At 36.7% G+C, this 24373-nt stretch overlaps 3 protein-coding genes across 5 annotated transcripts; 1 reads left to right on the plus strand and 2 right to left on the minus strand.

Moving 5' to 3' along the window:
- Positions 1 to 1132: 1132 nt before the first annotated feature.
- On the minus strand, positions 1133 to 7417 carry LOC103715179 (F-box protein SKIP14-like). Of its 2 annotated transcripts, XR_015970991.2 has the most exons (3): positions 6016 to 7386; positions 2113 to 2819; positions 1133 to 1910 (listed from the first exon to the last, which is right to left on the minus strand). XR_015970991.2 is itself a non-coding variant. In XM_008802720.4 (2 exons), the coding sequence occupies exons 1-2, from the start codon at positions 6763 to 6765 to the stop codon at positions 2325 to 2327; spliced, it is 1245 nt and encodes a 414-aa protein (XP_008800942.3). In that variant the 5' UTR covers positions 6766 to 7417; the 3' UTR covers positions 1976 to 2324. The 2 variants fall into 2 exon arrangements, 1 of the variants encoding a protein (XP_008800942.3); XM_008802720.4 differs by lacking the exon at positions 1133 to 1910 and having other exon boundaries at positions 1976 to 2819; positions 6016 to 7417.
- A 4607-nt stretch (positions 7418 to 12024) lies between these two features.
- On the minus strand, positions 12025 to 15200 carry LOC103715180 (uncharacterized). Of its 2 annotated transcripts, none has more exons than XM_088706393.1 (3): positions 14953 to 15200; positions 13735 to 13823; positions 12025 to 12409 (listed from the first exon to the last, which is right to left on the minus strand). In XM_088706393.1, the coding sequence occupies exons 1-3, from the start codon at positions 14983 to 14985 to the stop codon at positions 12262 to 12264; spliced, it is 270 nt and encodes an 89-aa protein (XP_088562519.1). In that variant the 5' UTR covers positions 14986 to 15200; the 3' UTR covers positions 12025 to 12261. The 2 variants fall into 2 exon arrangements, with proteins under 2 accessions (XP_088562519.1, XP_008800943.1); XM_008802721.5 differs by having other exon boundaries at positions 12052 to 12409; positions 14857 to 15200.
- Positions 15201 to 18139: 2939 nt separating this feature from the next.
- Positions 18140 to 22661, plus strand: LOC103715182 (glyceraldehyde-3-phosphate dehydrogenase 3, cytosolic-like). The gene is made up of 12 exons (XM_008802725.5): positions 18140 to 18346; positions 18458 to 18490; positions 18621 to 18721; positions 19195 to 19310; positions 19418 to 19517; positions 20082 to 20228; positions 20335 to 20395; positions 20490 to 20587; positions 21526 to 21668; positions 21977 to 22060; positions 22191 to 22280; positions 22417 to 22661. The coding sequence occupies exons 1-12, from the start codon at positions 18343 to 18345 to the stop codon at positions 22460 to 22462; spliced, it is 1023 nt and encodes a 340-aa protein (XP_008800947.1). The 5' UTR covers positions 18140 to 18342; the 3' UTR covers positions 22463 to 22661.
- The last annotated feature ends 1712 nt before the right edge of the window (positions 22662 to 24373 follow it).

The raw sequence follows: 24373 nt of genomic DNA on the forward strand, positions 1-24373 counted from the left end.
ACAACTCCAGTCAAAAAGAAAATAATGAAGTGGAAATCTTTGATAATCTTGGAGATATTTTAGTCAGTATATGGTGAAATCTCATTGTCATAAATGAGGACATATGGAATGAAATAGAAGAGTAAACGCCGACATATGAACATTATATATCATGACACTCTGCAGTTATATTCTAGGTGTAACAGGGTATACATTTGTAGTTTTTTTTGTTATTATCCATTTTTCCATTATAACATCATCATAACATTTATTATTCCTATGAACATTTTAATATTAAACATTTTAAAATATATATTTTAAGATGTATAATAGTTATTATAAACATTATACCAGTCAATCATTATAATATTTATTATGATCATAAATATAATAGTCCATGGAGGGACAAGCTATCAAGTTCCCTTTTGGATAAACTAAATTTCCTCCCTTTCACTTGATAATTACAGGGGAATTTCACATGTAAGAATTCATACCAACAAAATAAGACTTGCTATATAACCATCATAAATTGACCTGTTAAAGTCGTCAAGACAATCTTGACAGTTTCCCACATCATATATGAATGTCTTTTCTCAAAAGAAAGTAAATGAACGAACACAGACAAATAAACAGTATGCTCACAGAAGGTTTACATTTCTTGTTGGCTGCTTGCATATTTGTACCCAGATGATAGGCTGTGTTTAAGGGTGTTAACAGATCGGGTTTGGGCATATCCATTCCCAAATCCAAAGTAGATTTGTGAGATTCAAATCCAAATGCAAATCTATGCAGTACACAAGCTGGATCCTTAAAAGATAGGATATGAGGTCAGATTTCGGGCGGAAATCACATATTTAAAATGTTATTTTGTCATGCCTTTGGATTTTTTTGGATTATCTAAGACATCCAAAATGCTACCTCATGAATTGTGAAATTAAAAAAAAAATATAAATATAAAATATTATATGTAGAAGAAGGTATCCATTCAACTATTACTTCTGTTACATAAACATCCAGGCAATCAAAAATCAAGAACAATGTAAAACATTATACAATTAATAATCAAGGTCAATATAAATATTAAATCACAACAAATGTGTTTAAAAAAGAGTATCACAAATGAAATGGATAAAGATTTGGTGGAAGAAGATGGTTTACAGTTTCAACACTCGATTTTTTTTTTCTTTTATAATCAAAAAAATACTGATGGACACAAAGACATGTTTGTATATATAGTTGCACAACAAACTATGCATGAATGTGTGGCATCCAATGACAACTCTATTTTATGACCAATACCATGCTTCCCATTTCATTGTTGATCAGGTCTTTCAAATTACAGTTAGACCAGTCTAAACCAGTCTCCAATTCCCTCTTTTTCTCCATTAGGCCAGACATGAAGATTACAAGAGGAAGCATGGTTGAGAAGCATGGCTTCTCACTTTACTCTCAATAAAACTAATCATGAAACTCCAAGTTGCATCCACAGTTGCTCTTCAAAATCCAGGCACAACCACTGTTGCATCAAAGCCTTGCGTATATGTAACTTCAAGGGAATGATTCTGTGCGTTGATTCTGGTGTAGTTTGGTGCACAAAAGCTGTCCAGAACATCTGAATTTTCATACATCAATGCATAAAATCCTCATGCAAGCCCACTTTAGGCGATCAATGTCTGAACGCTGAGCTGTTATGAGAACACAAACCAAATGAAGAGGAGGCTTCAGTATTCAACTGCTTGGAGCTCCTAGTTACAAAAACAATGGATGTGCAGCTCCTCTTCCTCATCCACTCTTTTCCAATAATTACTCACATAAATGGAATACATGCACACCTTGCTCCACTTAATTTGCTGGGTGGTATGTCAACCACCCAAGATACTAGACCTGAACTAGATCTTCACTTTTACCTGGTTTCTGTCCCCCACCACAGGCTAAAGAAAAGTAAGCTTTTTTTTTAAAAAAAAGAGCATAAATAACCAATAAACTCCAAACAACATAAAGTAAATCAACAAGTCTCACATTATCTTGGCATATTATGATAGACTGAGAATTTGCATAGACAAATATTTGAATCGAGACTTCTACAGTAAGATTTATTGATAATGTGAAGTTCTCAATAACTAAGATACCTACCCATTCTAACAACAACAAACGACCAAGAAGAACAGTGAATGAAGCAACCAGCTACCAATCCATGGCCACACATGCTCATGACCAAATTCAAATCTAGCAACGCCAGTCCAATTTTCTTGCTGCCACAATGACATGCTAGCACTACCCGATGAGTGAAATCTTTCAATAAGAAACAATCCAACATGCCAAATGACTTGATAATGCAATGTGTCTCAACAGGCTATTCCCTTCATTATCTCTTGACACTGGACTGGCTGCATCCAACAAGCTGAACAAAGATATTCAAAACAAAATGTCTCCATATACTTATTGTTCTTGATGCAACGTCCACACTGTACACATCTAGCAATGCAAACATCACAAGCCCTACATTGCTCACGCCCTTTTTCTTGGCACTTTTGTGTGGGGCAGTCATAAACAAGCTTTAGCTTCAGACATATTGGACAGATATCAATATCCATAGCTCGCTCATCATCACACGACAAAAAAGAGTCTCCATTGTGGTAGTACCGAGGCTTCGGAATTTCAGGATGCTGGAGTTGGTCTACACCTAATAATGTCTTCAGTTCTTCATAGTGCTTGTTTGTTATTTTGAAAAGCCTACCAAGTTCTAGTTGCTTTAAACTCAACACACCTGACGACTTCAAAGCCTTTAAGTTGTCGATGAGAGCCTCAACAGTGAGCATCACACATCCAGGTACGCTAATCTGCATTAACAAAACGCAAAGAGGTAATATCCCTTCATTTATTAAAAAAAAGACAGATCAATTAAATAGAGATATCATAAAAAAGGTAAAGACAGATCAAGTACTACTACAAGTACTAGAACTAATGTTTTTTATCCATATTCAAAATTTCTGGAACACTCAAAAGCCTCCTGGTTGCAATTTTTGTTTTGTAATAAAGATGTGTGCACTGATTATGAACAGACCCCTCTATGTAAATATATGATTCAAGAGAAACATTTGCGGTAATATATCAGAGTATAGGATCAGCTTAATCACTAATAAAGCACCCACAGAATTTACTGAGTCATCAATTGACATCTAAAATCCAATTTGGACACCAAAATTCATTAATTTAAGTTACAAAGATCACACACACACACACACACACATATGCAAATACATATATACAATGTTGGATTTGTAAACCCTGCAGGTGCTATACTAAATAAATTGATTAAGTCTCTAGTAAATCACCCAGAGGATATACAAAGTCATTAGTCTACATCTAAACATCCAATTTGGACACCAAAAAAGATGAGTTACAACTATGACAAGCATGATGCTCTCATACAAAGATGAAGTTTAATATGATCTGATCTGCCCATCAGCATCCACCAAGAATTTAGGAAACAATTCTAGCTTTTGAGTGTTGAAAAAAAAACACCTTATGCCAAAAGAACATCCCAAAAGGCAATGCCTGTAACATAAATGACTACAGGACAACATTGAAGGCAAAGTTTTAAAGGCTTGTTTGGCATCTCTTTAATTTCCTATTTTTTATTTCTTAAAAACAAAATTACAAAAACCAAGACAAAAAACATGTTTGATACTAATATTTTTATTTTCCTATTTTTCAAAAACTATTTTTATTATTTATAGAAAAATAAAAGTAAAAAATTATTACTTTCATTATTTTTATAAATAAAAATTTCACGTCTTTTACCACCACCAGCATCACCTCCATGGTCGCCGCTATCACGACCACTGTCATCGTTGTCATCTCTACTATCACTGCCACCGCTATCATTACCACTGCCATCGTTTCCACCACTACCTCCATCTACACTACCACCATTACCTCCATCATCGCCGCTACTACCGCTTTTGTTGTCACTGCCACTATAGCCTCTACGACACCACCAGCATTATTGCTGCCACCACCACAAGGTTAGTGCCCCCACCACTACCACTGCCTCACAACCATTATCATATTTATGTTCTTAAAAATAATTGAATATACCAAACATGTTTATTTTTTAAAAAAATTAAAAATAAGAGAGAGATAAAAATTTTATTTTTCTATTTATCAAAATAAGAAAAATGAAAGTGATGCTAAAGAACACCTAAATATCAGTGCTTACTAGTCTATACCAGCCATATCGGATAGTGATCGATGCACGCACCTACAGTACCCTAATTTTCAAGTGCGGCATCACATGGAGGCATATGTTTGTAGGTTCAGTACCGCAGTGTACTGGTCCATACCACAGTGGTAAGGTACCAGACTACCAGTAAAGGTAAATCTTGATTGAAGGCATTCAGCATATTACTAACATTATGTGAGAGCATATGCACCAACGCCAACAAATGCAGCATGCTCAAATAACTATTTATGTGCTTGCACATAAACCTGTGATTCCACCACATCCACTGAAACACAAACATGAGCATGCAAATTCACACAACTAGATACATTTTTTTCATTTGACAAAGTATTAGATTGAGAAAATTTTCATTAATTAAATATAAATAAGTAAAATAAAATCCATAAGAATCCAGCCTTTTTCCAGCTACTTGGAAATAGCTTAAATTAGAAAATAAAAAGAAGGGAAGAAAGGAGGAATGCACACAAGCACACAAAACAAGCACTACAAGAAAGCACATGAATGAACCCACGTATGCATGCAAACAAGCACATTGAATAAATCTTTATGTGCATATCTATGCACACAAAAACCTACACCTACACCTACACATACAGACGCACAGAAAGTCACAAAACTAAGATGCATTAAATATCAAATATGTGGAATCATTGCCATAGCCACAAAATTAGATAGTAAAGTGACATATCAAAGGGCCAAACTATAATATGTCAAAAATATAGTGCAGAAGCTAAAGTTTTGCTCATCAAAAAAATTGTGAAGAAAAAATTGAGGACCCTGTTGATAAAATTGAGGAATTCGATAATATTTCAAAGAAAGATTTCAAAATTCATGAATTATCCATCAATTGTAATGTCTGAATGACAGATTGGAAGTGAAACAATTTTCAATTAATTATGAACAAGGCTTAATTAATACATGTGCAGTTATGTTGTAATAATGACAAAGTGCTTGAGAGTTGAAAATGTTTCAATATAAGTTGGTATATATATATCTTGATATGCTTGGGTCAAGAAACCACCTTTCTTAGCAACTGTTTAAGAAGCTTGTAAATTTAGATATGGTGCAAAAGTTTAGCCATGAAACACCATAGATCTGAAACATTTTACACACAATACCTTTTCTGTCATTTTTTTTCTCTAGACATTGAAGTGGGAAAAAATGAATTGAACATCAGTATATCCATATTTTTATCTGTTTCATTTGGTGGATATGAATATCAATAGGATGCTAAAATTTGTATTCATATTTGCTCTAAACAGTTAAGGATATGAATTGGACATGGGAAAGAAATGAATTGAATATTAGTATATCCATATTTTTGTCTGTTTTATTTGGTGGATATGAATTTGGATATGGTTATCAATAGGATGCTTAGATTTGTATACAAGTTTGTTCTAAACAGTTAAGGATATGAATTGGATATTAACAATACATAAAAATTTAACTCGTAGCTAATGACATTTTTTCATTAAACAAGCATTATTATAAAATTTCTTTTATCACATTATATATTAATCAAATAATATATCATTGGTTTCCAACTTTCTCTAGGTTAGGAAAGAATAAGAAACTTAGGATTAATTTACTCAACTCATGACTAAATTAATAAGAACAAGAAGCTGAAACATCATAAAAGATACTGCAAGGCCGCATGTACAAATCCAACAATGCGCTTCAAGGAAACAGCCATCCAATGATAACACAAAGCGATAGTAAAAGAAATACAAGCATAAATGATTTAAAGCAAGAACTTGCTTCACCGCAATAAATGGCATTCAGCAACTTACCTTAGTGAGCCTTGGGTTGCTTTGAAGCACGCACCTTAATCCATCATCTGTGATCCTCGAGCACCCCATGAGGCTCAGGCACTGCAAATTTCCCTGAGCTCTATGCGTCAACTGCAGTAGAGCAACATCAGTGATCCTCTCACTCAACTGTGAATCAATGTGGATGCATCTCCACAGAAGTGGATCATTTCGAACAGCAAAACGAAAAGATCTGCACACCATTTCAACGGAGAGGAGATCCTGAACCCCTAAGTGCCCAAGAGCAAGAACCAAACCCTCATGAGGAGAGTGCTCCTCTCCACCAAAGTCAGCTACATCAGCCCTGCTAGAGTTGAAAGCCTCCTCAACGTCCAAGCTGGACATGAGTTCCCCCACAGTGGATTCATAACTATAAAACTCTGAGAAGCTCACCTCTTCCCAACCATCATATTCATCATCAGAATTCAACCGGGATCCTGAAGAATCCATCAAGGAACAATTCCAAACATAATCACAGCCCACAAAAAATTCCTCATCACCCAGCTCACAATTTTCAAAAATTCCTGCGATTACAGCAGTGAAGGTATCGCTGTCCATCCCAAAAGGATCAGCTGGCAACAGGTCGACTGGATCATATGAATCATCACCATCAGACCACCCATTATTTCCTTCATAACCAGAAATACCATTGATCTCCCAGTCTAACCAAATATTATTCTCGGAATGGGTTGGGATGGTGAAGGAGGACTTAGGTGTGGAATTTAGGGCCATCCTCCCCTACACAAAACCCCAAATTCACCAAGAAAGGAAAAAGAAATCCAATGGAAAAGCCACTCCAATCCTGTATTTTTTTGCTCGCTTTCTAATAAAAAAATTGATCTTTTTCTATAATTGGGAGCGATCAAAATTGAAAACCCTAAATCTCCCAAGGAAACCCTCAATTTTTGATGGCAGAAAAAAAAAATTTAGCAACCAAAAATATCACAGAGAATCTTGTTCCGGAATCTCGAATCCGAAGAGATATAGAGACCAAAAAAAACTAATGAAATAAACAAGAAGTGGATGAATTACTCCAACAAACCCTACATGATCTAAAAGAATCTTTAAATCCGAATAAGAATAAAAGACATGATGGAAATCGCCTAACAAATCACGACCAAAACCTAGGTTTTCCCCCAATTTGGACCCAATCTGATCGACGATCTCTTTCTAGCTAAGATAAGTTGGAGAAATCCGACCTAAAAGGTTGGCCGTTGGGGCGCAATAGCGAGGATAACCGCCGAAGGCACGCAACCTCGAGAGAGGGAACGCTTCGGAGAGGCCTCCAAGGCTCAAACCCCTCTTCCGAATGGAGGGGGACGAGAGAGAGAGAGGGGGAGAGGGGATGAGCCGGAATTCGTTTATACTAAAATTAGCGAGACGTAACACGAGTGGCATGGGATTCCACACGTGGGAAGATTAGACCATCCTGTCCGAGCACCCCTTCCGTGTTTCCCCTGTCAACTTCACCATGTCATATTTTTGGTTAGTGTTTTGATTCTTATATACAAAGTTTTCTTCGTAAGGAGGCATTTGGTATGGAGTGATCGTCCCAAAATCAAGAATGATATGGATGGAAGTGATAAAATCATCGTATTTGGTTGCACCACGGTGATCCTACGTGGCGGTAATCCTAAATCACCTTCACTCCTCAAATCACTGTCCAATTCGGTGATGGAATATTCGTCTTTAAGGTCGGAAATTCAAGATCACCTCAGGATAGTGATCATGGGTTGAAAGTTAAAGACAAAAATACCTTTTAATTTAGCAGAAAAAATGATATATCAATATATCATCAATATTATGTCAATGTTATATATATATATATATATATATATATATATATATATATATATATATATATATATATATATATATATATATTATATATATAAATGATCTTTGGCTACGATGCATTGCTGGGCTTTCAATTTGCCTTTGATTCTTTTGCTAACATTGGGGCCAACTAGGCAATTTGATGAGCAAATGAAACCCGGATGAACATGGCGATCCAACCTAAATATATGCAGTCTAGAATCTTGTTTGTAATTTCTCTGAATACAAAGAGATAATTATGGGGTTTAAAAAATTTCACCAAGCCATGAGGTGATTCCGGAGTTGAATTATAACTAATTCTTTAATAAGATTTATTTGATCTAATTAATTACTGAGAGAAGATTAATCAGAATTTAGTTATAATCAGTCATTGCAGGTAGGTCACATATATTAGACACGTTATTAGGGTATGTCAACTCAGGTTCCTTACATCACTAATAGCTTGCCTCTTCAGATATGCTATGTTGCACAATAGAAACATGGCCCAATATAAGAAATGGTGGCATTATTGAACTCTCAATGAATAGAATGATATCAATGGCCTCTTAGTTCGTACGCAAGCTTTATTATTGCAATTTGTTCTCCTATCATTCTAGTATTTTTGCATGACTATTGAGAGTGTGAGCACTGTTAAACCCCTAGTCATGCCATCTCATGGCCTATCAGGATCCCAAATTATGTCACACACATCTAGGTAAAATTATTAGCACGAAAAATCTTTTTACGAAATATTAAATTATTTAATATAATAATTTTGACTAATCAAATTAGTTATTCTCAAAAAAAAAAATGCATGGACCCCAAGACTTCCATGTATAAACATCTCTATCTTGGTATCGACACGATTATAAATGATGGCTCTCTTGTTTAATAACATGACCTTTACGCGCATTTGACACAGTAAACCAATATGCTCCTATCAAGGACATAGCCCAAGGTACCATGGTCAATACATGGATTTGGCTCCAAATTTAGTGATCCTCAAAATGCAGCACAGTGTTCTACCTTCAGGTCAAAAAACTATTTGCAAGTTGTGCACCTAGTTCACACCTCAACCCTTCTTAGGATTTTCAAGTGGATTGTCAATGTCAATCATTCAATGTGATAGGACACTTGAGTGTCAATACAAATTGTTGGGTGTAATCTACTACCTCTAAACTACTCACACATCAAAGATCACGCGACCTAGAGATCCCTAACCTATGCATCAAATGGTTAGAGAACATGTATTGTTTCTTGTTATTTAAACTATCTAATTTTTGACCACTTGAGTATAGGCTAGGGGTCTTTAAATCGTATAACTTTTGGTGTATAATTAGTTTAGACATAGTAGATCGCATCCCAACAGCTAACATTGATACTCGGGTGTGCTATCACATTGAACGATCAACATTGGCAATCCACCTGGAAGATCACTATGAGGGAACTTTGGCTCGATCAATAACAATATTTGCATTACCTTTTACAGTTCTGCAACCATGAAATGGCTGTGTTTTCGCATCAGTTTCCTTTTCAACCTTATCTTTTTCATTGTACCAATCATCTTAGTGCCAGTGCCAAGGAATGCTATTGATCCCAGTAAGCTTTATCCAGTAACATGCATTCAGATGGTGAGATACATGCTGTCAAAGATTCTGACTAATTTAATGGGGTTTTCAGGATTTGCTGCTAGCTATGGTCAGAATTTAAATGTACCACAGGGTTGGGTCATATGGAATCTCTGCAATGTAGAGAACAAGATGATCTGTGTAGAAAGAATACTGCAGTTTTCCAACATACCAAGTGAGGCCCCTCTGGTAAGAGAGAACTGCAGAGCAGAAGAAGACTGGCCGAACTACGAAACAATGCAGCTAGATGACCTCCATGTTCGGCATAACACCGGGCTTCCTATGGTTCTCAAAGGAATCAGCTACATCTTCCTAGGAGAGAAAAAAATAGGAGTTGTCGGCAGGACAAGGAGTGGAAAATCTACACTCATCCAAGCTGTTTTCAGGGTGGTAGAGCCATCAGCTGGAAGGATAATGATTGATGGAGTAGATATCTGCCAACTAGGGTTTAATTATTTGATATCTAAATTGAGCATTATACCTCAAGAGCCAACACTTTTTCAGAGAACGGCGAGGACAAATTTGGATCCTTTGCAACAACACTCAGATTCAGAAATCTGGGATGTAACCATTATATCATTTCTAACCATTCTAGAGGTGCACAACCAAAAAAATAGTTAAATTGACATCATACAACTTGCAGGCTTTGGTAAGTGTCCTCTCGAAGAGATAATAATGCAAAACCAGAGGATGCTTGAAGCACCAGGTAGTTAAAAACTTTCTGAAGGAATGAGCACATGTTCATGATATCTTCTTTTCTCCTCAGCTTCTACTTATCATATAACAGAAATGAGATTGTATGGTGCAGTTGCAGAAGATGGGGAAAACTAGAGTGTGGGGCAGAGGCAGCTGGTTTGCCCGGCGAGAGTGTTGCTATAGAAGGAGAAGATTCTTGTGAAGCTATAGCTTCAATAGAAACTGCAACTGATGATTTTATCCAGAAGACCATAAGAGAAGAAGGCGGTAACTGCAATGTCATCACAGTGGCACACCGAATACCAGTCACTGATAGCGATTTGTTTCTGGTACTTGATGAAGGTTAATCACAGGAAACCAATAAATATAATGGAAATTTTCAAGTTAATCAACTGATGATTTTCTCAAATATTTCAACAAATTGCTAATCTTATAATGAAGGAAGAATTTTGAAGTTTGATTCTCCTGGGGTTCTTCCTAGAGATGAATCGTCAGCCTTCTCAAAGTTGGTGATGGAGTTCTTCAGCAGGTCAAGGTGTCATCATGACACAGAATTCACTTGAAACAGGTGGAGGATATCACAGAAAATATATACTTGCTGATATGCCAGATTCTGAAGTCATTCAGGTTTTTTTGGAAGCATAATTCCAGCACGAAAGACAGCAGAAAGTGTGATGAAAGACTCACATCAGCAGCAGCCACAATGACTAAAGATTATAGGATACATACCAGGATATACAGCAGCAGATATAGAAAAAACAAGAACGGATAATCAAAGATCAAGATGAAAGGTGATACAGGACAATGATTAAAAAAGAATTTATTGGATTACTTAATTCTTATGAAGAACATTCTATTTTATAACACAATTTTTATGTTCATATGAGCATTCATTGTTGATACAATTCATAGTAATGCAAATAGAAGTTGCAAGTCTGACAGCATTAATTTGGCTAAACGATCGAGTTCTGATAATGCATATTAGCAGGATCTTTATTATGATGCATGGAGGTGCATGATGTCATGACCAGTCTCAGAATTAAACCATCGGATGCCAGATCCAAGAACTACAGTAAGTCTTTCATATTTCTTCTAGAGAAAGACTATGATTCAAGGGAAAGGTACTGGTCAATATTTTAGCGCTTCACGTAATCTCAGCCCATGCCAAAATATTCTAAACGCTGTATCATAACTTTTCTTGGCCTCTTATCTGTGCATATTAAATTTGTTCATTTCCTAATTTTTCCTGAATTTTTATGATTGAAACACCAAAACTTGGAGCAAAACTGTCAAAACTGAAACTCCACTAGCCTAATTGATTCTGAAATCAAGTCTCAAACCTTGCAATCAACGAGGCACACTAAAAACAAATGTATAAAGTACAGAAATCAGGAAGATATCTTAATTTCTTAAGGTTGTGGCAGATTTGAACAAGTAGTTTGACACTAAGCAATACTTTTACATGTCTATGATTATTGCTCTATGTGAGAACTCAAACTATATCCATGATTATCGAGGGTTCTTCTCCTAGACATGTATCTTATTTTGTTGATGGTAAAATGGTTACTTAAGGTATCAACATAAAATCATCAACCTACCAAGCTGGAAATCCTTATGGGTCAAGCCAAGTCGAATCAAACAAATTGCAAGCACAAGTCAGCATGGAATAACTGCTGAAATCTCAAATGTGGTCCAAAGATTAGTGATTCAAACAAAATTATACGAATCAAGATAATGAAAACTAACACCCACCATGCTTACACTTATGTTGTGGTAGAAATCATGACTTTTCCACGTTATATGTAACCAAAGAAATATAATTTCCAATGAGATATAAATCTCAAACAAATAGTAACCAAAAGCAACGAATGGGGACATATAAATACTCAAAGTTAATTATATGTCATAATAAAACTTGATCCAGAAAAGAGACAACTCCAACGACAACTCTACCCGACAAACGTTATAGAGATCATACAGAACTCCAGTTGCAGGCATAATTGCCCTATCAACAAAACAAGTTCTACTCCAATGCAACAACATGATTAAATTAAAACATTATTATTTCTGAGCTTTCCAAAATGTTCTCTCAGTTTGGATTTGAAAAGAACTTGTTAACAGAGGGCATGATCTCAGGGGATTTGTTGCGGATAAATTTTCGGAGGCCATGCTCTGCATATTTCTCTCCCTCTGCAAAATTATCAAGCACTCCTGCAGCTCTGTTCTGTTTGGTAACCCTGTCAACAAAATTAATATAGTATTGTTATTCTATCATATGCTCTTTTTTTTTTACCTTCAGTTATGTTAAAATCACCACTTGTCCCAAAAGAGCAGAGGTCCTGAGTTCGACCCTGTCTCCGCACTCTTTAACCCTATTATTAAAAAATTTCACATGTTGAGCTCACCCATTAAAGGAAAGTCCGGCCCACATGTGAAGAGGAGTCTAAGAAAATATAAAATATATAAATAAATCTACCTTATCCTATCAGCTTAAGCATTTAGGACAAGTGGTGATTTTAACAAGTTATGCTCTAAAAATACAAGAAGGTGATTGATTTTTTATTAGAAAGATCAGAAGTGTTAAAATTCAACAAGCTGTAGATGCTATTCCCTTGCTCCCATCTACTGTACACTAGTGTGATAGCACAACCTAACACAGTCAAGCTAGATCTGAAAACCAAGCAACTGATTAATTTAGCAACGTCAGATACCTGTTTATAAAAAATGTGTTAAATTTAAAGCAAAAAAAAAAAATGTGTTAAATCAAGCCTTGGAAATGTCCGAGGGAATGAATCAGTTATTTTACTTATTTCTAGAAGTTGAGATTGTGAATGTGTTCTGAAAAGTCATCTGTCGATTCTCTCATTTGAAGTACATGAGTACAGTTATGCAGGCCAACAGTGCACTCTCAAATTTTCCAATAGGCATATAAACAACTTATATACTTGATCAATGTCGTGTTGCAAAGGTGAATTCGGCCGGAAGGAAGTTACCAATTCAAGATACCTGGATTCCTCTGTCCAAAGGTGAAACCAGCATTCCCTACATGTGGACATGGTAACCACATGATGTTTCTGGGTCTAAAAGTGAAAATTGCTCATCTGGGCTTACAAAATCATGTTACTGTGTTAGAATGCCCTCAAACTCGCATAAGCAGTTTTCCTTCTTAAATCTATACATCTTTACTCACAAAGAACTTCTCCACTTCCCAATAACCTGACCAAACTTCTATCAGGAAACTCAGAGCAAAATAAATTAATCTTAACCAGGAGAGATTCTTGGAAGCTCATAGCCTATGCCAAAGGACATCAGTTAAATTTGAAAGAAAAGGACATTGTTAAAAAAAAGAGAATGAAATAATTGAGACTTAAGCATTTGTGCCTTTGAGAAGTGCAACAGATTAACCATAAAGGAAGCCAATACAATAGAAATGAGTAAGAGCATTTTTATTCAAGTAGGTAAGGCATCAAGACTAGGATTCTTAATCCAGGCCTCTTGCTTCATCCATTAGTATGGATACTAATCCAGGGGCTAGAAACAAATATGGAGAATGAAAGCATACCTCACTTCAGGATTGGTGGTGATGTTGCGTACAAGCTGCATGCCACAGATACCAACAGCAACACCAACCGCAGCAAAGAGTGGATATACCTACAGATTCAAACATGAGAATAACATGAGACCTCATCCTCCAAGTAGAAAAATGATTAGTCCAATGGCACTTTCATATTTTTGTTAGCATGCATGGAATAGTAGGCATGCTGAACATTTTCCACTTTTTTCGATTATATTAGCATTGCTGAAGACAAACATGAAGTTGGTGATATTTCAGAACCTTTGAAGTTTCCTTGTCAGTAGTATTATCCAGCACCAATGGATTCGTCTATTTCTGTGCACGTGTGTTCCCATACATATGCATGCACATACAGGCACACTTGCACTTATGTCTGCACATGCACATAAACATGTGCATGCACACATGTATTTCATGAGGTGATGAGCAATGTAAACATCAAATCAACCAGCACTGCTTCTGAAACAGAATTCCAAGCACAGAAACTTAAATCCAAGTCTTGGTTTGTGAGTCCAATGTCGCGAAACTAGAGGATCAAACATTGGCTAACAATGCAGCATGTCATAATGGCATGGCCTGAAACATATGGAGATGATGTGGCTGGTCAAACTAAGGGTGTGAATACCATACTAATACATTTTTCTTCATGGTGCACTACTAGGCTAAGACAATAGAGGAAAAGCAGTTGTTAATTTAAATATTAAAATTGCAAAAAATAAGATTTTCAGGATTCTCAAACAGCAGTAAGTAGGCCCTTCACATGTATTTACATAAAGAAAGGTATAACATGATTTGTGATCTGAAGGCACGTGTTTCAAACTCGCTGCAAGTCAACAATACAGATAACAATGGGCACTATAAGAGTTGGAGTGCAATGGTTCATCATGACATGGCCCAAAAGAACCATCTACAAAGTATGTGTGATGACCTACAAGTGAGGAAATACCAAAGTAGTACATATGTGAAAGAACAATTTTAACGATTGCGCAATCCCTGACATCTTGTAACACATCGCAATAAAAAAGGAAACAATATTAATATAGGAGGCAGCTAAAAGTAATCTGGTTCAGACAAAAGAACAAATAGTTGGTGATCGATAACAATGATCACCTCAGGCTTCAACCATCTGCTTGTGGTGGAAGAAGCCATTGGAGCTGCAGGTGATGGTGGACAGGGGAGAACAGCCAAAATGCAGAGAAGAGAAACCTTGTCTCTTTTCCTTCCTCCTCTCATCTTCATCAGCCTTTTTATATATGGACACAAGAGGGTGTCTGACCCAAATTTGGTTGCTCGGGAAATGGTCAGAATAACTACCCAACGGTTTCATGATGGTCGTCAATTTTTTTTTTTTTTAGTTCAAATGCGAAGGAAGGGAGAGAAAATGGCGGGAGGATCCCTAGCCAAACATCCACCAACTACCTTGAACTTTGGAAGTCTCTGTTGCAAGGCACAAATTTATAATATGAAACTTTTTATTAGTATATAAAAACTAGTAAGGAAAGTATAAGTATTATAATGACTAAACATATACTTCCTCTAACCAATAATATTATTTGTATTTTTTCAACTAGGTCAACCCAATAATGACCAATCATTAAATTTAATTATTGAATAATATAAATTTGAACTAAATTTAGTTAGGAATTGTATATCATTAATTTATAATTTGTATTAATTATTCAAATTATGTAACATTAATAATTATTTTTATCATCACCTTATGATCATTAATTAACTAAATAACATGTTTTTTTATTAGTCAATGATACCATATTAATTCTAAATAATAAATATAATTAAAAATAGCATTTATTTATATATTTAATATGTTATTAGAAGATAACAATAGTATTATTTTTAAGAGTTATAATTTGTGATAACCAAAAATACGTAATCACAATGGTAAGGGTAAATAACACTAATTTTGTTTTATTACAAGTAATAAATTTGTACGAGTACGGGTAATTGTTCATCCCTTTGTACAATGCATGGTACATTTATATTTCTTTATATGTTTCGTCAAAGATATCTTTTGACTCTACAAAAAAAAAAAAAGAATACATTTTGAAAAAAACAAACAACCATTTTCAAGCACATGCAAAACAAAAGTAGAAAATATTAGGCACAAATACTAATATGTGAAATATGAAAAATATAATTTAGTTAATTAAGTACATATTTTAGGTAATACTTGAATAGTACATTCCTTTGAATGTAATGCCCGGATGAATATAGAAAATGATCAAAGCAAACAATAAAAACTTCAACTAAAATGTCTACAAAACTTAAGTAGAAAATAAGTACAATATCAAAGATCCAATAATAGTTGTATGAAAGTAAAATAGAGTCTCAAGACCTTCTCGAATATTTATGTCTCAACCATAAAGAAATCTAAATTCACTCAAAGATAGTTGATCCAGTTGTTCTCTTAAAACCACAGTGGTTCATCACGCTTGTATTGAGTGTTGCTATACTAATTGCTACCATACTAAGTTCTTTTGTATCGATTGCTAATTTTGTTACCAATAAAGCTAAATAGTGATGATGTAAAGTTTCAATTAGGGAAACTTACCTGAAAATATTGATCATCTAAAGGCTGACTGGTAGAATTTACTTCCTAATTGTTTGGCATTCAAAATCCTAAGGGAAGATAGATTATGCAAAATCATTACTATGCATCAACTTTTCGGTATCAAAATCTAATTCATGTAATGGTTGATTTGCTCCGTGTCTTGAAATTTAAGAGCAATTTTCTCTTCATCTTCTATTAATTTATCTATTGGTTGCATCAATAAATAATGTTTAAGCATTGTCTTTAACATTGTGCATAAGATGAGCATATTGGAAATGAGAATGTTGAGATGGATGCATGGTGATATAAGAAAAGATAGAATAGAAAAATAAAGTCATTCATAAAAAAAGTGATCATTGTTATCGATCACCACCATTGCCTGTGTTTTGTTTGGATGTCCATAAGCGATTCAAGTTTGGAGAGGGGTCGGGGTTGTCTCGAGCATTTTGTAGTCCACGTCCTTGGTTGAAGCCTTTCTTGGCTATTTAAAGGGATCCATGAAAAGCCTTACTACTATTGCTCGAGGTGTCAAGTGCGCTTACATGGCCTTCCACGTCTGGTTGGACAGAAATGTTCGAATCTTCAACAACAAAAAGTAGCATCCGAGGACCGTAGCTCACATGGCTCTACTGCATGCTATTGAAATTACCCAGTCTCTTTCTTATGTTGCACTTGGGACGACAAAGGATATCTAAAACTCCCATTCAGCTTTTACAGTGACCCGAGTGATCTTATCTCATAGGAGCCCCTATCCCCTGAGCTTTCTCAAGATGAACTTTAACCGATGGCGGCAGCAAGGAATGAGCTAGTTTTGTAATCAAGAGTCATGATTCTAGACTTATCGCGATTGGGGTTTGACGCATTTTTGATACTTCCATCCCTATAGTAGAGTTGAGAGCTGCCTGGAAAGGTTTTATCTATGCAAGGCTCGTTTTGGAAGTGGATAGCGTCCACCTTGAAGGACAACATAGGATCGGCAATGGGCACTCGCTTTTGCAGGACATCTGTAGGTTGACGAGAGATTGCGGCGTATTCTGGGCCGCTCGAACAGAGTTGCTAACTAGATCGCTTCCTTTGTTGCCTGGCACTCGAGTGGGGTCTTTTGGAAGGCCCATGAGGCTGGCTGCCCATTCCCCTATCAGTCCAGCTCTTTTTTTCTATTTTTTTTTGGGGATGTGGTCATGCTAGAGCAGTATGATTCTCTGTTCTATGATTTTTTTTTTCAACTACAATTAAAGCTATCAAAACAAATTGAAACAGCAGCAAATAAATACTTTAACGTAATCAAGTCAAATATAAGCTCGGATGGGCTAAGTTCAAATTAAGGCTTCAACAATGTTGGCTGGGCACAAATTAAGTCAAATTTTGCTTCTTCCCGTCACACTGTGGGCATTTTGGTCATCAGCGGCGCACCCAGATGCAGACCAAGACCCTTAGGCGGCGGCCGGTCGCAGACGGCAGAATGGCGGCTCCCACGCAAAACCACCGGCTCACCCCGGAAAGAAGCCTCCAGAAACAGAAGATTCCCTCTTGGATCCCGGGAGTCAAGTGGCATAACCCGTTATTCAACCGAAAATCTCGTGGCATTCTTCCTTCCTTCCACCACCTTAACGTATACTTATTGGATGGACCAGGTCCAATAGTCACTCGCCACATCACCCCTCGTATTTAAACAATTCAAGATCAAATGAGAAGTGCCCGTTATCCACCGTACATGTGCCCAGAGATTTGGATCGGTCCACTGGACCTGGTCTGTCTGCACCTTAACCTGCCGTCACGTGGCCTCTCGCGTTAAGCGGCGTCACGGATCACGTCTCCCTTGATGGTGACGTGGCAACCGGGGACGGTTTTCCCCATTTCCCGCGCTGCCGCAGCTCCGCTGCCACTGTATTCCTTTCCTGGTCTTCATGTTGGCAGCTTAAAGCCACCATGTCCTCCACATCTCGCTCCCCGTCGTCTCTCACGCACTCTCTATCTCCTCAGCATCTCTCTCTCTCTCTCTCTCTTTCTGATATCCGATCGCGATGGGTAAACCCTTCGATCTCTTGTCTCGTCATTCTTCTTCTTTGATCTTTGCTCTTCGATCGTTGTTGTCTGAGTTTTGGCGATTTCTTCTTATTTTTGTATTTTTTTGAGCAGCAACTGAGAAGAAGATCAAGATCGGCATCAACGGTTGGTTCCTGGCCCTTTTTGCTGATTTTTATGTGGATTTAGGGTTTTGATCTGGATGATGAGGGTTTTTGGGTGGATCTGGTTTGTGGTTTTAGTCTTGATTTCTTATGATGTGCTCCGATGGTGCTAGGGTTTGGAAGGATCGGGCGTTTGGTCGCCAGGGTTGCGCTCCAGAGCAGTGATATTGAGCTTGTGGCCGTCAATGATCCGTTCATCGGCACTGACTACATGGTATTAGGCGAAATCCTTTTTGTAACTTTACTGATCTATGGATCTGATGTCTGATGTGTCGAATTTTTATCGTCGTACGTTGATTATTTTGATAGATTGTTAGTACTATTCGTGCTGATTCTTGGTATCTTCTAATCCGTCGTCGCTTTGCTTAGCTGTTTAGAAATAGTTATGTGATTATTCGGTCGATCCGCACGGTTTTATGTGGGAGATCGTGATGCATGAGGTTTAGCTCGGATTTGTTTTTACCGATCCGATCGTGCTCTATTTAGATTTTAGCGTTTCACAGAGGCTTCTGATTTATTTAACAAAAAAATCCGACCTTTTTCTTCCACAATATGATATTAAAGCCTCGACTTTTGAGAATTCAAATCGTCTGTAATCATGGAAGTTTGGCTGTTTGTGTTGCAGCATCTAATTTTGTATCTAATGAACTTTTTTTTTGTGGGTGTTTTTTGGGTCATGAACTGTAGACGTACATGTTTAAGTATGATACTGTGCATGGGAAGTGGAAGCACCACGATATCAAGGTCAAGGACTCGAAGACCCTTCTCTTTGGCGAGAAGGAAGTCGCTGTCTTTGGCATTAGGTAGGCTGATCTCTGCTGCCCTTTCTGATGATTTTTCTTTCTGTCTGTATGTTCTTTGTTGATTTGGTCTGGTAATAGGAGTAGTTGTAACTGTTGCTTTTGTGTAGAAACCCTGAGGAGATCCCATGGGGTGAAACGGGTGCAGAGTATGTTGTGGAGTCCACTGGTGTCTTTACTGACAAGGAGAAGGCGTCTGCTCACCTGAAGGTACTCTATCATTTGTATCAGTTTTATCTAGTTGGGTTATATTATTTGACCATGCTGGTAATAGATCAAAATAGGTTTGATTGTTCATGTATTTTAATATCTTTCCCTGGATGGTTGATTTTCTTCTGCATGTTCAAATAATAAACAGATATATGACATCTAGGTGTTTTGTATGATGTTTATGGTTTTATGTTGGTCTATGAGCGGCTCTCTGCAAGGTTTCGGTGTATTGAGATCCTAGGTTGTGAATTTTACTGTTTTATCTAGAAATTTGTTGAATATTTTTTTCTCAGTGTTACTGGACTTGTCAAAATGCATTTTTGACACCCTATAAACACCGCATAAAAGTAAAATGCATTTTTGGAGCTCAGTCAGCGTTTGCTTTTCAACATGCGAATATTTCTTGTGCCTAGATTTTTTTATTCTTTTTACCTCATGTTCAAGAGGGAAAAAAGTCAGAGTACGTTGTTTAGTTGGCATTATGTTATTTTTTTAATGATTTAATAATGAAATTCATGAGATTCAGCTGATCATTCTTGTTGGACAAATCTTGTTTAACATCAGGGTGGTGCCAAGAAGGTCGTCATCTCTGGTCCTAGCAAAGATGCTCCTATGTTTGTGGTGGGTGTGAACGCGCATGAATACAAATCTGACATTAATATTGTCTCCAATGCTAGCTGCACCACAAACTGTGTAGCTACTCTGGCCAAGGTAATATTTTGCCTTTATGGTTTTATGTTTTTATCATCCATTCGTACTATGCAATGACAAATGGCTGATTAGATTATGTTGAATGTTGAATGTTGAATGTTGATAGGTCATCCATGATAAATTTGGCATCATTGAGGGTTTGATGACCACAGTCCATTCTATCACCGGTATATATTGCTTGAAATATATGCTTGATTTTTAATTGGGTTGCAATTATTTCAATGGCTGTAATTTGATAAGATTTCTTCTTCTGTGCTTCAGCTAGTCAGAAGACTGTTGATGGGCCATCCAACAAGGACTGGAGGGGTGGACGAGCTGCCAGCTTTAACATCATTCCTAGCAGCACTGGTGCTGCCAAGGTATTTCCACTAACATTGATATATTCTATCACTTCTTTTGATCAATTACTGCTTGTAGCTTCATGCATTTTGTATTTGCTCCTGGAGGAGATTTGCTTTTTTATTTCAGCTCTCATTTAGGGATGATGGACATACCTTGGGATGTGGGGAATATCAGTGCATACCAATGTTCAGATTTAGTTGATCCATTCTTTTCTTTCATTTACAATCATGAAATTTTGGGTTTCTAAAGCAAATATTTTGGAAGTAATAAAGCTGGGTATGACTTAATTTTCTCGATCACCATAGTTTTTATTAGTTAAGTTGGTTTCCTTTTTTCCCCTTAGATTATGTATTTTTATTTTGCTATAGTTAATTTGGCTGTATAATTGGATGTTTTAACTTGGGCTGACCATGAATTCATTGAGGTTGCCTTGTATGTTTGATCGTGGGTTGATCACCTGTTAGCCTTTTTAACTGAAGAAAAATTTGGCTTGTAGAATTTTGTCATGTTGAATTGAAGGATGCATTATTGTTTTCCTTCACCTCTAGACCGAGCGAGCGGTGATGTTTATTCGGTGGGAGTGAATACATTCAATAGAATATTAGGCATGTTTTTTAATTGGAGGCTCATGCGAGCCATATATCCTCACACGATCATCCTTACACACCACAAGTAAAACTATGTCGAATCTGAATATAATTGTCTTTCAAATATAATTCCAATATTGCTGTTTTGTTGTTCCCCCTTCACCTCTAGACCGAGCGAGCGGTGATGTTTATTCGGTGGGAGTGAATACATTCAATAGAATATTAGGCATGTTTTTTAATTGGAGGCTCATGCGAGCCATATATCCTCACACGATCATCCTTACACACCACAAGTAAAACTATGTCGAATCTGAATATAATTGTCTTTCAAATATAATTCCAATATTGCTGTTTTGTTGTTCCCACAGGCTGTTGGCAAAGTGCTCCCTGTCTTGAATGGAAAGTTGACCGGCCTGTCTTTCCGTGTTCCAACCGTGGATGTGTCTGTCGTGGATCTCACTGTCAGGATCGAGAAGTCAGCCACGTATGCGGAGATTAAGGCTGCTATCAAGTAAAGTCTTTATAGCAAATAAATTTTGACAAGATTATTTGTTGTTCTACTTAAGAAAATCTACAACCTCTCTAAGTTTATTAGCTGCTTGATCCTATTGTCCTGCCCATTCTGGTTGATGCAGTTTTAATGTTTAATTCGTCCTGTTGCATTAGAGGCTATATTTGTCCTGTCCTAATGCCAGGGATCTTTCTGTGCTATATTCTTCTTCTTCTTCTGGCTGATACCCTGGTTTCTTATTGGCATCCTCTAACCAAAGCCAAAGCAGAGGACGATTGTATTTATTTGTCTTATTTTGTGCACCACAGGGAAGAGTCTGAGGGAAGGCTCAAGGGTATCATGGGTTATACTGAAGAGGACTTGGTGTCCACCGACTTCATTGGTGATAGCAGGTATTACCATTCTGCAAATCTTGCTCGGAAACAATTGGTGTAGTTGATCTAATTGCTTGCATTTCGATTGATGAATGGATCACAGCATTTGAAAAATGTTATTTTAATTGCGCTGTTGCAAATGTTGCAGGTCAAGCATTTTCGATGCCAAGGCTGGAATCGCTCTAAATGATCACTTCGTCAAGTTGGTGGCTTGGTACGACAATGAATGGGGCTACAGGTAATGTCTTCTTTACTTATGCATTATGCGGTACCGGACCAATGGACCGATGGACAGTGACCGTCTTGGGTTGCATTTAGCTTGCTCTTTTACTTCTAATATTATGAGATATATGACAATTTTTCCCTCTTTCCAGCTCACGAGTTGTTGACCTGATCCGGGCAATGGACCGCAAGAAGTAGAATGCTTCCCTGGCGTTGATGTGTTGATGTTGGTGGTCAATAGGTGTTCGGTGATGTGTTTAAGAATAAATGTTTGATGACGTGTTGTAACAGTTTCTTTATGTCACCTCCGAATTTGGGGTGAAATAGATGCCGCATATCTGTAAGACTATGGACAATAATAATTTTTAAAAATTTATTTAATCAAAGTTTATCAAAATAGTTTTTATCATAGTTGCAAAGTGACATAAGTTAATATATGCTCACAATTAATTAAGACTCAAATAAAATATTCTAATTAGGTTGACTAAAATTTTAATGATTGAAAGTATTTTTAAAAGAACTGGCGCATATATTTTTTTTGAAATTTACTAAGTATTTTTATAAAAATTATAATATTAGAATTATGGACTCTGATCGGTATGGATCGCATAAAGTGCCAAAAATTATTATTTTTATTTTCAGTGACAATGTTGTCGACTGACTGATGACCGATGGAGCCTGTTTGGTTCCCCGGTTTTCCGTCTGGGAGCAGCCGCTTCTTTGGTCGGAAGTGGCCTAGATTATAATTCTCGAATCAAAGCCCGTTCCTGCAAAGAGGCCCGTTCTGGCTCCGGCCTGTCGCTCGTTCCTGCTTGTATAGTTATTTCGAGTACTGGGTAGTGGAACGGGTTATTCTTGGGGGTTTATGGGCACGGCAGTTGGGAGCTTGGGTGAGGGGCTCGTCCGTGTGGCGGAACATGCATAAAATATATGTTGTGTTCTGCAGAGATTATCACGAGAAAGTATCACATGCATAAAGAATCAGATACTTGGAATATCAAGATTTGGAGATTTTGAAAGTTCAACATCAAACAGATCAGAATATATTTTAAATAGCTATTTTTAATTCTTGTTAACTATTAAAATTATCATAATATATTTTTATAGACACGTTTAATTATTTTTTAATCTTAAAATAATTAAAAATACGTTTAAATATTTAAAATAACTATTAAAACTATTTATTGGGCCGAGTTTTTGGTTAAAGTTAAACAACTATTTTTTATATTGTAATTTTAATAGTTATTAATATATTTTTATATTAAAATTATCATAACCTTTTTATATTGTAGTAATTTTTTAACGATATATTTTGAACAGTTTAAAATTAACTGTTAAAAATAGCTACTAATCGAGTCGCTATTGGGCTTGTTACCTAAGCTCGGAACCAAACGAGTCCTTGGACTGTTTATTTGCGTGCAAATCACTGGGCCAGAACCATTCCTGTCCTGGGAAACAGCCTTGAGACAGGTTCAAGTTGCTGAAATTTGTGGCCATATAGGACCTGCTACCTACTTCTCTGGGCCAAGCTTTAACCATGCATGCTTAATTAGGTGTTGAACCCCCCGTTCTTTCCGACTGCGAGAAATGTTTGTTATTTTATCATTTTTCTATAAAGTACAAACAATAATATTGTTGCTTAACAGACACCTATGTGTTATGGTTTTTTCTTGTTCTAAAACAAATTCTAATTTATTACATTTTATGTTTAAACCATACAATTGTTTTAAATCACATGACTCGTGGAGAAGTGAATCCTCACAGAGTTCTCCAGTATTTGATGCGAAGGCCGAGAAGGCAGTAAAGATGAGACCGATAGGCCACTACCCTTAATTTAGGGCATGTTCCACGAACACCCGCTCGGCTTTAAAACGTTTCGAACCGTTTCTTCGTATTTCTAATTTGTTCCAAATTAATCCTCTAGCTCTCCGACCAACCGACGATGTTAGGAGATAGTAATCTGGTTCAGACAAAAGAACAAATGGTTGGCAATCGATAACAATGATCACCTCGGGCTTTTTTTTGTGTGCTGAAAGTAGGAGTATCATACATAACGTGTACGGATACAACCAAGTAAATAAAAAAAACAGTACATCATGGAGTGCACTG

The sequence above is a fragment of the Phoenix dactylifera genome, chromosome 11 (assembly GCF_051530095.1).
Source record: "Phoenix dactylifera cultivar Ajwa chromosome 11, Ajwa_hap1_PhDact_Kaust_v1.1, whole genome shotgun sequence".
Taxonomy (NCBI): domain Eukaryota; kingdom Viridiplantae; phylum Streptophyta; class Magnoliopsida; order Arecales; family Arecaceae; genus Phoenix; species Phoenix dactylifera.

Coding starts and splice junctions, on each gene's coding strand:
- LOC103715182 (XM_008802725.5), top strand. Junction 18,491..18,620: donor GATCAAGATCGGCATCAACG/GTTGGTTCCTGG, acceptor CGATGGTGCTAG/GGTTTGGAAGGATCGGGCGT. Junction 20,588..21,525: donor GCAGCACTGGTGCTGCCAAG/GTATTTCCACTA, acceptor TTGTTCCCACAG/GCTGTTGGCAAAGTGCTCCC.
- LOC103715180 (XM_008802721.5), bottom strand. CDS start 14,985: ATGAAGATGAGAGGAGGAAGGAAAAGAGACAAGGTTTCTCTTCTCTGC. Junction 13,824..14,856: donor GCAGATGGTTGAAGCCTGAG/GTGATCATTGTT, acceptor TTGAATCTGTAG/GTATATCCACTCTTTGCTGC. Junction 12,410..13,734: donor ACCACCAATCCTGAAGTGAG/GTATGCTTTCAT, acceptor TTTTGTTGACAG/GGTTACCAAACAGAACAGAG.
- LOC103715179 (XM_008802720.4), bottom strand. CDS start 6,765: ATGGCCCTAAATTCCACACCTAAGTCCTCCTTCACCATCCCAACCCAT. Junction 2,820..6,015: donor GCAACCCAAGGCTCACTAAG/GTAAGTTGCTGA, acceptor TTGTTAATGCAG/ATTAGCGTACCTGGATGTGT.